Consider the following 14,597-nt stretch of genomic DNA (forward strand, 5'->3'; position numbering starts at 1 on the left):
TTTTTAAATTGTTTACTGCCTTAGAAAACTGGAAGTAAATGGACTAAGGGAACAGACATATTTCTACAGAAGTGGTGTGCTAGTATTCATTTGAATGCAGTGCCCTATATTTAACTGCAAAAGTAACTGTTTACTTAAAAATTAAGCAAAAGGGACAGCTGTCAAATTCTCTGGCTACAAGAAACTATCTTAAAGCTTGCAACTGCAGTTCAATCCAACACATTCACTTATGATTCCAAAGACATGAATTACAGAGTCTAAAAACAAATAAAACAAAAGACTCAAAATACAGAATAAAACACAGAATACACTCTTAGTGCTTCAGGGTTCAAAAAGTGTTTTTAAAACAATTTTTTTAAAAAAAGAATTGCAATAACTATTCACCAAGCTCCTCTGGTAAAAAAGGTCAGAGTAAAATTCAACCGAGAACCACTTACAGCCCCTGTCTTATCAAGACTTACCCCTACACACAATGTTAACTTTCCTGTAGGTGACAAACTCAGGCCTGACAAAGCTTTCCAAGGTGCTGACATTGCAGCTAGATGGTGCTCGGCACCTTCCAGGAACTGCCCTCAGCCTCACGTGGCAGTGCTGCCTCACGTACTGTACTGCCTTTCATGATTACAGCACACACCACTTCTCCAGAACTGTCAGAACCCTTCTGGCTGTTAAGTTTTGGGATAGTTTCACTGTGCTGAAGATTCACACAGGGCTTTTTTTCCCTGCTAGCTTCCCAGGCAGTGGGAGAGGGCAGGAGGATCCCACCTGTGGGTGCTGCAATGTAGCCCCCCTCTGTGCCTCTCCCCATCACACAGCTCTTGACACCTAGGCCTCCGCACTCCCAGACCCATTACAGCCACACTAGATGACCAGAAATCTCTAATTAAATCTAATTAAATCTAATTAAAAGAAACATAACAAAAGAACCCCATACCCAGGCTAATTTTCCTATGTAAGCAGCTCAGAAAATACCAAAAGTTTAGTCAAAGACTGCAGCAAACACCTACCTCACTGGCTCTTTTTATTATCTTGTCATCTATGTCTGTGATCCCCATCACCATGATAACTTCAATTCCAAAAAACCTTGTCATTATCCTTCGAATTATATCAAACCTAACATAGGAGCTGGAAGAGAAAGAAACGTAAGCTTTTGAACATGCAGTAATAAGAATAAACTTAAATAAAAATAATCAACAGCCACAGGGACAATCTAAATACCCCAACACTTGCAATGAAAAGATCTTCAGTGCATAAGTGTTTTCCCAAAATCAGTTGCTACCTGCACAGAAGTCAAGCAAATTTCTCTTGAACTGGCCTACCCTCTTCTGGCATTAGTGACACATTACATCAAATTTTCTGAGTTTTCTTTTGTTGCATCTCTTTATTCAAGTACAGAAGAGCATCACAAGCTACATGAGCCAGGAGACTCTTTCAAACCCAACAGGACAAAATAAGACACAGAGATCAGATAGTATTGAAATACATCCCTTGAGCTTAGTATATTCTAACAGGTTTTCAAAAGTCATGGGGCAGAAGAACAGGAAGAAATAAAGCAGGATTCAAATGAACTTTTATTAGGGTTGATAAAGCCTAAGAAAAGCAATAATAATAAAACAATAAACTATTTCATTCACACACCACCACATACCTTTTCTGATAGCAAAGAGTAGATGGTCTGTAGGTTATTTTGTTTTATTTACATTTGAGAATAAAAGTTATTCTGAAAATTATTCAAGATTTTTGTCACAAAGCAGAGTATTTAATGTTGACAGGGCTGCTGCAGGTCCTTCTGCTCACAGACTCTCCATTTGTAATTCTCAAAACACACTTAGACTGAGTTAAACCCAATTACTAGGAGGGATTCTAGATGGTTAATAAAAACTCTGAGTCTGCCCTGCAAGCTGATGGGAATCCTCAGCCTTTCTGGGCTGTGTTTTCTCCAAAGCCAGCAAGGAGATTCACAGGCCTGCATGTTCCCATTTCACCCACAGCATCACACAAACTGCAACTCCCATGGCCCTCAGAACAAAGAAGTGTAAGCAACTACTAGAAATGGATTTGCACCCTTCTCTTCAGGTGTCAGGTGGCACTAAGGTACTAATTTATGGATGTGTAATATCTTGATGAAGAAAAAGATATTTTGATGAAGAAAAAGATATTTTGCTGTTGTTTGCACCATGCCCGTGATGAAAAAAGACTTTTTGAAAGCCTTGCTGCCAGGGAGATAGTTTTTAATGAATAGCAGCTCACTGGGAGTAAGGTTCATCTAATGTGGTGACACAATTCCATAAGAATATTAAATTGGTCTTTGGATCCTGTTCAGAGAACAACAGCAGCATCAAAAGCTTGATATTAGATTTAACAGCCCTGCAGTCACTGCTCCCAGAGCAGACACAAATTTCACACTGTTCCCTCTCATCTTCCAACTGAATTAATGGAAGAAACTCTGCAAGAGCCAGAGCAGATTTCCTGACACCTCAGAAAGCAGGGTCTTTACCACTTCAGGACTGAAAAAAAAAAAGACAAAATAGACAGTCAAAATCACGGGGTAGCAGAGCATGCACAAGAGAAATCTCTTGTGCTTGGTTCTACTCTTACTTCCAAGCACTGGGCCAGGAACCTGGATGCCAACCAGGCTGCAGCTCAAACTAGTACAATCAAGGTCAGACTGGGGAAAAAAATAGTATTATTTGCCTGTCTTACTTTTTTCTATATAGAATGGGTGTTGGATGTCATATGGAGGCAGACAGAGCATCTGTTTTTAAGACTGGAAGCACAACATGGTAGTGAATGTTAAATTATTTAGAGAAGTAAGAACTCCATGTGGAGTGGAAAGAGGACAGGAGAAAAATAATGCCATTATTTCCAAATTCTCCTCAAGGATCTCAAACTCATTTCCATGATCCATTTCTGCATTATTACCTGCTGCATTTGTTATACTTGACACAAGTCAAATGTAAGACAGAGGGGGGAAAAAGGGAACTCTAGTGAGAAGAGAACATGTGGCAGGAGTACAAAAAAATTATGGTATTTAACAAGAGCAGCAGAGTAGCAACAGCCACCACTCTGTTTGACTTTATGCTGTTTCCCAGCACATCTCCTGGCCCTCAGCAGCAGCACACATTTCAGCTGTTCTATGGTTGGACCTAGCTACTGGGGAAAAAAACATACCATTAAAAAAAAAAAAAAAATAGAACCAAGAGTGCTCCAGCATCCTGAACAAATCAGCTGACCGACAGGATGTCAACACTGACATGTGTAAGACCAGAGATACTGGAAAGGACAGCCAGCTCCTCCCACACTGGAGAGTTTAACTGATAAGTAAAGACAGCAAAAGGTCTTCGCTGCAGACATCTTGTGAAGGTGCTTAAAGAGGTGCTGAAAGAGAGAGTTATACCTGGTGTATCTGCATGATACACCAAGGGCAATATTCAGCACTAGCCATTCTTTCTTAAATCAGCAAGTGAAGAGGTCAAACCCAGGTGACACAGATGTATGGCAAACCTCCACAACGGGAAAGCTTGAAATTGCTAGTTTAGACACAGGATAAGAAAAGATGGGTAAAAAAAACCAGCCAAGAGTGAACAAGGCCTTTCTACTCCCTCTTTTAATCAAGAGTCTGAAGGCAAGAGAAACCGCTTCTCCACCTCTATAAACATTTTGTGGTCTAGATCAACTATACCCCTTAGGACAGAAGCACCTCTCCAATTCCCTTCCTTATTACACCTTGTCAGGCAAGACAGGCCCTACCATACTAGAGAACCTCGACTGAGGGATAAAGACAAGAAACTTATAACCATCTTTTTACACAGTTACTTTCAAGTAATGATTTTAAATCATAATTATTTCAAGGTAAACTGTAATGGAGCCTGTATCACAACAACCGTAGATTTAAATACACAAATTACTATGACTTTAAAATAAAAAAAAGTTCCCCTGAAGGCACTAAGTACAAACAAAGTCCAAGTTACCGTTTTCTTGATTTTTAGGTCACCTGTAAAAAGCTAGGTCAGCTTTCTGCTTGACAAAAGCAAGGAGGAAAAAGACACCACCACATATAGACAACAGTACAGCAGCATTAACATTAGCACTGACAACAGTACTTCTACATAACTGGTATTTTAAGTCTTCCTTTTTACAGAACAAAGCAGCAGTTGTGGAGTACTGCAATGGATCAGTTCAACACAAGCAAGATTCAACAGAAGTTTCTGAATGAAGTTGAGACAGGACAAGAAGCTGTGAAATCCCTTACACTGAAAGGGAATTATTCAGTTACTGAAATGCACAATATCTGATCTTCTTACAGACGGCAATTATCTGATAAACCCCTGCTCTTCCAAAGAGCACAACATAACTTGCTTTTTAAGAATGAGGAGACAGAACCTTAAGAGCAGGCTGACCTGCTGCAACTCCTCTCAGTTTCACAGGAACAGCAGACACCCTGCATGTCTATTCATCAGGTGTGTTGTTTTGAAACAAGTGGCAGCAACTTTCTCTGGTGTATTTAAAGCACTTTTTCAAAATTACTTATAATGAAGCTAGCTTATTGTTGTAACAATCCTAATGAACTACAGAGAAAAACCTGTGCTGTTCTGGATTGGCTTTTTATTTTTAAACATAGTAAAAATGTTTAACATAGTAAAAAAGGCCACATGCAAAAAGGCCTTTAAGCTACCTGGATTTTCTGAGATTTAAGATACAGATGTGTTCACCTGTAAACCTTGAAAGTACCTTTCTATCAGCCAACCCTGCACGGCTTTTCCTTGGTGCCAACAGTGTCCGAACTAAATCTGAGGTGATACTATCTTTTCACACAGCTGAGAGGCCCTGCTCCAGGCTCACAACTCCTCCGCATGAGAGGTCATGTTATGCTGATATGATTTGAAACAACTCGCCCTACACAAACAAACTGCACACATTCCTAATGCTTCTTCCCAAGACACAGACACGCACTCTGTCTCTGCCTCAGCCAGGCAGCAGAACCAACAGCCCCTTTATGTACTACCCCAGCCCAAGAGGAAAAAATACGTAACAAACAGACTTTTGCCCTTTGCACAGCTCAGGAGGCGAAGGGCTGGGCCTCGGCCTCATGTCACCAGTCACAGTTCTGTCACTCGGTCACGCACTGCAGCCTGGGGATGTCCGGCACCGTGTATCCGCCTGGATCCCTGGCACCACAGGCGTGGGGATGTCCGGCACTGTATATCTGCCTGGATGCCCCCACGCTACAATCCACAACTCACCAGGCATGCCCGAGGTGTGCATGGTCATACACTGTCGGTCCACAGCTGTACCTGCGGAGAGGGGAGACAAACAAATCAACAAACTGTTAGGGTTGGAAGGGACTTCTGGAGATCACCCAGTCCAAACCCCTGTCAAGGTAGGGTCCCCTAAAGCAGATTACGCAGGAATGTGTCCAGGTGGGTTTTGAACGTCTCCAGAGAGAGAGACTCCACGAGCCCCCTGGGCAGCCTGGTCAGTGCTCTGCCACTCTCAATGTAAAGAAGTTCTTCCTCATGCTGAGGTGAAACTTTTTTGTGTTTTCGTTAATGGCCACTGCTCCTTGTCCTGTCACTGGGCAATGCCGAAAAGAGCCTGGCACCATCCTCTTGACACCCACCTTTGAGATATTTCTATGTGTTGATGAGATCTCCTCTCACTCTTCTCTAGACTAAACAGGCCCAGCTCCAGCAGCCTCTCCTCGCAAGAGAGATGCTCCAGTCCCCTAATCACCTTCGCGACCCTTCGCTAGACCTTTTCCAGTAGCTCCATGTTTTTCGTGTACAGAGGAGCCCAGAACTGGAGACAGGAGCCGTTTCTGGACACAAACCGCACCTGCCACCCTCGCCACCCCCACGCCCGCCCGCCACGCCGCAAGGCGCTACCAGGTCGCCACTCCTTCCGTGCCCAGTACGAGCGGCTCCTTGCTCTGGCTCCGGCTGTTGTAAGCCACGATCCCGCTGTCGCGCCCCGCCGGACGCGCCCACTGCCGCCGCCGCGCCGCGCCCGAGCACCGCCGCGCCCCCGGTTGCCCCCGGCCGGAACCGGGACCGAGGCCGAGGCCGAGGCCGAGCCCGCACCGCCGGGCCGCCGCCGCCCCGCGCAGCATGGCCTTCACAGCGCCCGGCCCCGGCCGGGGAGCGGGCAGAACCCTCCGCAACAGCCGCGCCGCCTGCTCGGGACCGGCGGCAGAGCGGGTCCGCCGCGGCCGGGGCGCAGGAAGAGGCGGCGCCTGAGGGCGGGGCCGGGCCGGGCGCCACCGCCTCCCGGCGGGCCAGCGCCGCCGCTCCGCTCGGACCGGTCCCGGCGCGTCCCTCGGAGCCGTGCTGTGGTGAGCCTGCGGTGCGGGGCTTGGGCCGGCCAGGCCCCCCTTGAAATAGCGCGTACCCAGCTTTGTGCTCCGGAATAACCCCAGCGCGCCTTCTTCTTAGCGAGGTTTTTAAGGGAAGTGTTTGTAGGAAATGTGTGACTAATTTACCAAAGTGGTCTCCACTGTGTCAAGTCAGTTCGGTCAGTTTAGGAGTGAACCTATTTTTGCTTTGCCTTTCAAGTCAGAGAACGGCTGGCACTCTGTTAGCTTCTGAAAATAAAACATGTTGTGTTATTCCCAAACTGGACTTAATAAATCAGAGTCTCAGAAAACACGCACTCCCCTGACTCCCACGTACTTGTCTTACCTGACCTGGATATTTTCAAAAATTATACAAAGTGCTGCCGGCTACCATGGCCTTTAGCCAGCTGACTGTCAAGGTCTGCTTCCTCATTGTGGATTTTTTTTTTTCTTTCTTACAGAGCATATCGAGGAAATGGAGCTTAACTGGCTGCAGTACCTTGAACCACTCGAGAAACTAAGCAACTAAATTAGAGTAACAGTGTAATGGAACAGACATAAGGGTGCCAAAAGTATTTTTAAACGAGTACCTTGTTTCCAAAAGTGACTATGAGCAGGTACCAAGGAATCAAGTGAGAATTCCACAAACTTTCAACCACAAAGATGATCAGAGGAATGGAACAGCTATCCCTATGAAGACAGCCTGAGAAAGTTGTGGTTGTTCAACCTGGAGAAGACTCCAGGGAGACCTTATAGCACCTTCCAGTACCTAAAGAGGACTTACAAAGAAAGGGGAGAGCAATTTTTTACATGTACAGATGGAGATAGGACAAGGGCGGAACAGTTTTGAATTAAGGGAGGAGAGATTTAGATAGATGTTAGGAAGAAATTCTTTACTCATAGGGTAGGGAGGTATTGGAACAAGTTGCTAAGAGAAGCTATGGATGCCTGATCCCTGAAGTGTTCAGGTTGGGGCTCTGAGCAACCTGGTCTAAGTGAAAGGTGTCCCTGCTCATGAAAGAGGGGTTGAAACTGGATCATCCTTCCAACCCAAGCCTTTCTATGATGCTGTGAATATTTTCCCAAATATTTTTCCAGCTTCCAACCAGATGACATCCTCCACTGAATGCCTTGGGATTTTTTTTGCCTCACCCCCCCCCCCCAAGTTTTTGTACCCATCCTCAGTAGATTGCTGTACCATTAATTTCCCCATTCTCTGTGAACCCACATCAATCCCAGCCTTTGACAAGGTGTACTGCAGGTCTACTGCCATTTTTAGGAAGCACCCTCTTGGCATGTGTTGAAGTCAAGGCCTGTGAGCTCCAGTTGTGGCCACCCTTGCTCTTGTATGAGAAGAGAGAGTGAACTGTCAGTGCCAGCACATTGTCTGTCCTGCTCCTGACTGTCTTCCACACGAGCCTTTAAACAGGCTGTTCGGAGTGGAGCCTTCTCAGGTCTCTCAGACCACTGTTACCTGCTGAAGCACCTTGCTGGCCTTTGGGAGGAAGGTAATACTGAATGATCACAGCATTTCTTGACTGGATGCTGCAGGTCTGCCTGTGGTGAGCTGCCTCACAAAAGTCTTTGTATTGTTTCCTCGTCTATCTGCCAGGGATGACTTTAATAGATTTTTCTCATAAGTAATAAGATCATTTAAAACCTCTGCTTTTATATAGTACTTGATGTCTGTCTACACCTTACTTCATTTTAGAGCATATCAGATATAAAGTCCTGCCAGTGGCATGTTTCCTTTTTCTTTTAATAGGTACTTTCCATAAAATTTGTCATTTAACAATCTTAACTTTTTGATCAAGTAAGAAACCTGTTTTATGGGCTTGTTAATTTAATACTACCTAGGATGAAATTGAAGATACCATCCAATAACCTTTGTAAATGTTTGCTTTGTATGTTTCTCAGGAAGCTTCACAAGCCAATTATTTAAGCTTCCATAATGAGCTGGTTTTGACATCTTGCTGTTCAACACACATCTAGTTAAGAGTTGTCATTAACTCTGTTGTCTTTGTTCTGTACGGTTCCAAGCACTTTGACAGAGTTCAAATCAATACTAAGTAACAATGGATGTTTTTGAGCCTTAATTCCAGGTTTAGCTATCGTGGATGGAACTGCCAACAGATCAGAAGAATGCAAGAGCTTTTTCTTTCCCATTGGTTTCAGAAGGCTTAGTGTCTGTGCTAGCCAGACTTGCTTTTAGCATTTAGTCCAGAAACCTCTATGTCCTGCTTTAAAATGTTATTTTATGATGGTGGGAAAGGGCACAATTATTAAATGCCTGAAATAAACAGCTAACATCATTTGTACTTGAGATTTAATGCAGTAGAATACATCCAGTGGAATCGTGGAAAGTGTTCTTCAAGCACTGAAGTACAAAAAGAATCTAATTTCAAATTAAAAACAAAACTAATGCTGGTGGATTAGAACCATAAATTACTCATGTTAAAAATACCAGCATTCTCAGAATCAATCTGTCTGTGGCCATAAGCACACCTCCACTTTATGTCACCTATCCTGGTACCCTTACTCCTGCTCTGGGACACGTGCGGGACGTGTGTGACACAACAGTCATCTACCAGAGAGGCACAATAGCAGCAAAGGACTTTATGCCATCAAGAGACCTTTGCTTCCATCTGGAGTAGAAGATGCCTTCAGAGGTTGCCAGCAGTTGGAGCCAGGGTACACATGAGCAGTGCCAGGCCTGGGCCTGCTGTACTCCTGTTACTTCTGTACTTGCTGAATACCCAGGAGGAAATGTGATCTGCAGAGCGGTACAGCTCTTAGTCACAATCCTACTGGGGCATGTCTGCCCGAGCTTCAGGTAAACTGCTGTTCAAGGGGACACACATGTACTTAGTATTGTCAGGTCATGTTCTCATGTTTTTCTTAGGAGTCATTACAGCTAAAACTTCCTTTAAATTAAAAACTGAATCTCTGAGGTAAAGCAGTGGCTCCTGAACACCTCAGAAGGGGTCTGTATGTTTTCTGTCCCTTTATCTGCATGTGTAAGAAGGCAGTGTTTCCCCTCCATCCTTGATCAAGAAGGAAGAATCTGTTAGAAGCACAGCTGTGTGTGCTGTCCACCAGCAGCACTGGCAACATTTCTGTGGTGGGCAAGGAGGGTCTTTGGGGATTTTGGCTCACCTGGCTTCTCTATTTTCCAGTTTCCAGTCCCAGGAGTACCTATAGGATTTGTCCCCAGAGGTAAGATCAGTGCACAAATCCCAGAGCATGTTTTGTATCATACATGAATAAAGCTAAAAAATAACTTTTCATTTTCTTTTATTATTAGGAGACACATGCTTTGTAATGTTTTACAGGTTTCCCCCTACTGCTAAAGGTGCTGTATTTTTCTTCTAAAAAATTCAACCACAACATGTTAGAATTGCTGACAGAGGAAAAAGGCTGCATTTGCTGTGTTATCAAGAGCATGTTTCCAGTATCTGTGGCCCTTCTCATCAAGCTCTAGTTCGGAAACCTGGCAAGGAAGCTGAACCTGAGAAAATACAGGGGGAAAGGTTATTAAGACAAGTTACAAACCAGAAGCGAAGATGAGCTAAATCCACTGCAGTGTTCTGAATTTCTGTTGGTGCTCTGTAGTAATCTGTAATTGCAGACACATTGTGATTTACCTTTTATAGTCCTTTCATTGGTGCTTATTGGTTTGTTTCAGAATCTTGTGTGATTTTTAAAAGGAGACTAAAAATTGCCTCAATCTTATTACAAATGCTTGGCTCAGAAATACTGTAAATGTTGAATGGCCATTTCACCAAATATTCACAAAGAGTTATGTTTTATAAAAGAGAAATCATCTTGAGGAACCTATTTGAAAAGAGTAATTCTGGGGACAGGGAGTCTGCAAAAGAACTGCAAAAGAAATTTCACTGGTGGACATAAAGAACCATATAAACTTTCCTGCTCTTACCAAAAGCCTATTAGCTTTTAACACCACCTACTACTGTTCAGAAAACCTACCCACCAACTGCTCTGACAAACATTGCCTGTTTTTCATCAGAAGTGTTTGGGTCCTGCACCACAGTTGACAGAAACAAGTCTGAGGGTTGGTGCGAATTCAGCCAGGGTTCACATTGGTGTCTTTGTCGGTGGTTTCCACCTGTTGAAGTGTATCTCTCTTGAATTCACTAAAGGAATGTGCAGCCCATGGAATATGTTGCCCTTGATCTGTGCTTATTCCGTGGACACTCTGGGACAACTCAGATTGTACTTCTGCTTTGGCTTTCTACTGCAATGCACATTTACTTGTTCCAGTCAGAATCTTTTGCTCACCTTTTATGCCAGTGTATGGTGCTTAAGCTCACTAGTGCTTTGGAAGCACACTGGTGCAGCAGGTGCAACAAAGAGATGGCAGTAGCCAGAAAACAGGTGTGAGAAGAGGCAGTGGGTGCAACTACCTTGGGGCAAGCAGAGGAGGAGATGTGGTGTATCCAGTGAAATATCTGTTTCCTTAAGTAGAACTTGACTGATAAAAAAAGGAGACATTTAGAATGGCAGGCCAATGTTAGTGGAAAGTTCACAAAGTTCTTGAGCTTTTACTGCGAAGCAGGAAAAGGACAAACTCAACTAGATTTGTTTTCCATATTTTAGAACCCATTCATCCACCATCATTTGTTGACATGAACAGGTATTTCTGGCCTAAATATCTGTAAACATGATATACTATCCAGGGCACAGCCAATGCATATTACACGAAAGGGTGAACCGTGACTGGTCTTTGTACTTGCAAACCTCAGCTCTGCTCATCTTGCATGCTAACTGTTTCTACTTTGTTTCAAGACCTTTGACTACAAGCAAAATGAACAGACTTGTAAAATTCTATTACCATCATCCATGTAAGCATGAATTTAGCCTCACAAAGAATAAATAGACAAACAAGCAAGGAAAAAACCCTCCAAGCATATGTAACTACAGAAGAGGGATTGAGCTATTAAATGGTGCAGAAACAGCAATTCATTAGCAGGAATAACTCATCTGATTTGTCCATACTATTAAGTATAATGATAAACGATCAGAAGACACAATCTTTTCTAATAAACAGAGATGCAGCCACAATGATTAATCAGTATTTCATGTAGCAATATTCAGCTAAGGCAGAGGAGGAGAAAGGAGGCAGACAGAATTCCTCATGCCAGCTATGCAGTATCTGCATTTGTGGAATATTCGGAGGTTTGGGATTCTATGTTCCTCATAACAAGTATTCTGAACTTTGTGCTGATTAGCTGGAATAACCATAATGATGGGAACAACTAATTACTAAAACATTTATATTATATGAAGTATATAGTATTTTATATATACACACACAAAGTATGTATATTACACAGTAGTTGTGCAAGCTGTCGATCTGGTTATAAGTTCCCTGGATTCCAGTTGCTTGAGTTTAGATCTCTAGTAAGGCAACAGCTTCAAGAAACTTCTGACAACCCCAGAGATTTGGGGTTCTAAATAGGCAAGATTTCTTGTAAACAGAGCAAAGGGGCTTGGGAGCCAAAGGAGGAAAGATAGATATTTTTATCCTCTAGTCAAATATAGGGAATAGGAAGAAAATGAAGCCCAGGAGTCTCTTTCTTTGACACGTGACATTCACTTCTACTTGTGAATTCTTCTCCAGGGTAAGAAATGGGCCCCTAATATGGAAAAAACATCTGAAACTTCATTCAAAATCTCCCATCTCTCACCTACTGTAGTTCAGAGGCAAGAGGCCAAAATAAGAAGCAGAGAAGAAGGAGGAAAAGGAGAGATAGGCAGTGGGCATCAGCTCCACACCTTCTAAAACTTTCCACCCTAGAGATGTACACATACACCTGATTATATCCTTCCCTCCCCCCCACCCAGCTTCCTAAACCAGTGGCTGACCTGCTGCTGAGCCTAGAGGGGTGTGCAGAGAATAGGTATTTCTGGGTACACGTATATAATTGATTACAGCACTATACAAAGCACTAAGCATCATCTTTGAGAGCTGTAAAAGGGGACCTTCCCAGTGGATACCAAATGCATTCTCAGATGAGCTCAGTCCCTCTCTGTCCCAGGGACTTCTGCAAAGTCCCATGATGGTTTTCTCTCTATCACTCTTCTACTAATATATGAGAAGCTAAGAGAGGAGGAGGATCTAGTAGACAGCACTTTTAAGAGCAAATGATACCAAGATCTCTAACCTCAGCACATCCAAACTATCAATACTTTTGAGCAGATAACTGAAACTTAGCAGGCTACAGGTGCACTTCAGAGCTTCCCTTCCTAATTTTTTTGCCTATAAAGAGGAGGGACAAAAGTTCCTGTTTTGTAAATTAGCAGGTACTTTTACAAACTCATTTCTTATTCATGTGTAATTACTTGTGTGTGTCTAGAATGATGATTACCTTTTCTTGCAAGAATGACTCTTTTTAGGACTCATCTCTATTCTTTTCAGATGTCTTGCCTCTACTGAGTCTTAATTATTGGCTTGGATTCTTACACTACCCAGGGGACTGTTAACTACCTTTAATTGCTGACAGTGGCTCACCTTCTTGAAGGCAAGGGTGAAACAGGCTCTAACTACCAAGTTGGTGCCAACAATCTAGAATAGGTATTCCCAAGCTAGTGCTGCCTTTAGACAACTCCCTCTCTATGCCACAGTAAAACAGAGCACACAGGTTCAGAAACACTGACTTGGAGCACTGCCTAGATGCCATGGTGCTTGTAAGTGCCTGAGATTTTGTGTGTGTGAGGTTTACTTCAGCAGCTCGTTTTTTTACAGCAACTCATGGAAACAGAAAATGAGAGGAAGAAAATAACGGGAGAACTTACACGGATCTTCAGAAAACAAGGACGTGCCCTCTGACATCTGCCCTAAACAGCAGGTTGGTATCAGTTCAAAATAGGTTTGGTCTATGATACCGTCTCCACTCCTCAGAAATTATTTGGGTGCACGTCTCCCACTGGAGGGTGGGAGGATACTGGAAGTATTGGTAAACAGCTGCCTCTTCTTTCCCGAAAACCCCAACTCTGGGCGTTCGCACACCAAGCTGATGGCAGCAGCGAAAACACTTCAGAGGGGCCGAGACGCGGAGGTCCCCAGCCAGGCCGCCGCTCCCTCCAGCGAGCACAACGTCAGGGCCTCACCGAGCAGCGACTGCACCAGCGAGTCTGGGCGCTCAGAAGTGATGACTCAGTCTCCCCTAAATTAGGGGATTGCCAGTGACGTCTGCTAAAAAAACAAGAAGCAGAAAGCGCACGTTGTTTTGCTTCGCCAGAGCAGGGGTAGGTCTTTCCAGCCCCGCCTTCCCCGCTCCTCGATCCTGGCAGAGCCGGATGCCTGCGGGCTCCGGGACACGGCAGCGACTCTATGACACAGAGGCAACGCTGACCGACAGACGGGCTCCTCCTCACGACCCCCGGGTCACTCTGGCGGGGAGAGCGCGGGCGGCACAGGGCTGTAGCCGGGCGCCCCTTCTCCTCCTCCCCTGCAGTGAGCCCTCTCCGCCGGCAACCATGCGGGGCCGGCGCCGGCCTCCTTTACAACGCAGCTCCCGGCGGCGTCCCCCGGTGACCCTTCCCTCACCACTGTGCGGAACAAGGGGGCCCGCAACAAGCTCGCTCGCCTCCTTCCCTTTTCCTCCCCTCCCGCCTTCCAGCCAGCTCTACCTCACGCATGCGCAACCGCCCAGGGACCACTGGGAAACGAAGTCGCACTGCGTCCGTAACGGCTCCATTTTCTCCCCGTCGCCGGAGGAATTGCACATGCGCAGGCCCGCCCCCTCCCTTCGGGCGTTACCGCCCCCTCTGCCGCGGCGCGCGGTATCCCGGGCAGCGGTGTCACAGCGGTGATTGGCCGAGGGAGCCGCGGGGCGGGACGCGAGGGGCACGGTGATTGGCTGGGGCGGCTGTCAGGCGCCGCGGGGTGATGGATGCGGGTGCCCGCTGAGGAGGGAGGGACGGAACGCTCCCCGTTTCCCCTCGGCGTCCGGCGCCGCGCCGGGCACAGCCCTGCCCGTAGCGCGGGGTGGTGTCGCATGGTTCTCAGTGTTCCCCTCTCCTAGGAAAGCCCTCGGAGGCGCTCCATCCCGAGGCGAGCTGGCAGGAGGCGAGACTCCTCCAAAGTCCCGGTGCCCTGCCGCAAAAACATCCACTTGCCCCCGCGATTCCCCTCGCCTCCCCGCGGGCCGCGCGCCTCGCAGCCTCCGCACAACTTCACCGGAGCCTCCGCCTTCCCCGGGGCTTCCTTCTCCCCACGCCCACGCCGGCCCTGAGCCGCCCG

General features: G+C 45.5%; 1 protein-coding gene across 6 annotated transcripts in view; it reads right to left on the reverse strand.

Annotated features, from left to right (window-relative positions):
- Positions 1–14,482, reverse strand: part of CARS2 (cysteinyl-tRNA synthetase 2, mitochondrial) — a 43,846-nt gene extending 29,364 nt beyond the window's left edge. Inside the window, exons 1-4 of one of the 6 annotated variants that reach the window (XM_069004079.1) lie at positions 13,985–14,482; positions 13,148–13,544; positions 5,244–5,294; positions 1,008–1,125 (exon numbers count right to left, since the gene is read on the reverse strand). In XM_069004079.1, coding sequence (XP_068860180.1) covers positions 1,008–1,091 — 84 coding nt within the window. In that variant the 5' untranslated portion in view covers positions 1,092–1,125; positions 5,244–5,294; positions 13,148–13,544; positions 13,985–14,482. Of the gene's footprint in view, positions 1–1,007; positions 1,126–5,243; positions 5,295–5,885; positions 6,217–13,147; positions 13,548–13,901 lie in introns of those variants that run through there. The other 5 variants (XM_069004071.1, XM_069004086.1, XM_069004095.1 and 2 more) reach the window with 5 other exon arrangements.
- Between the last annotated feature and the right edge of the window lie 115 nt (positions 14,483–14,597).

This window comes from Aphelocoma coerulescens, chromosome 1, assembly GCF_041296385.1.
Source record: "Aphelocoma coerulescens isolate FSJ_1873_10779 chromosome 1, UR_Acoe_1.0, whole genome shotgun sequence".
Taxonomy (NCBI): Eukaryota; Metazoa; Chordata; class Aves; order Passeriformes; family Corvidae; genus Aphelocoma; species Aphelocoma coerulescens.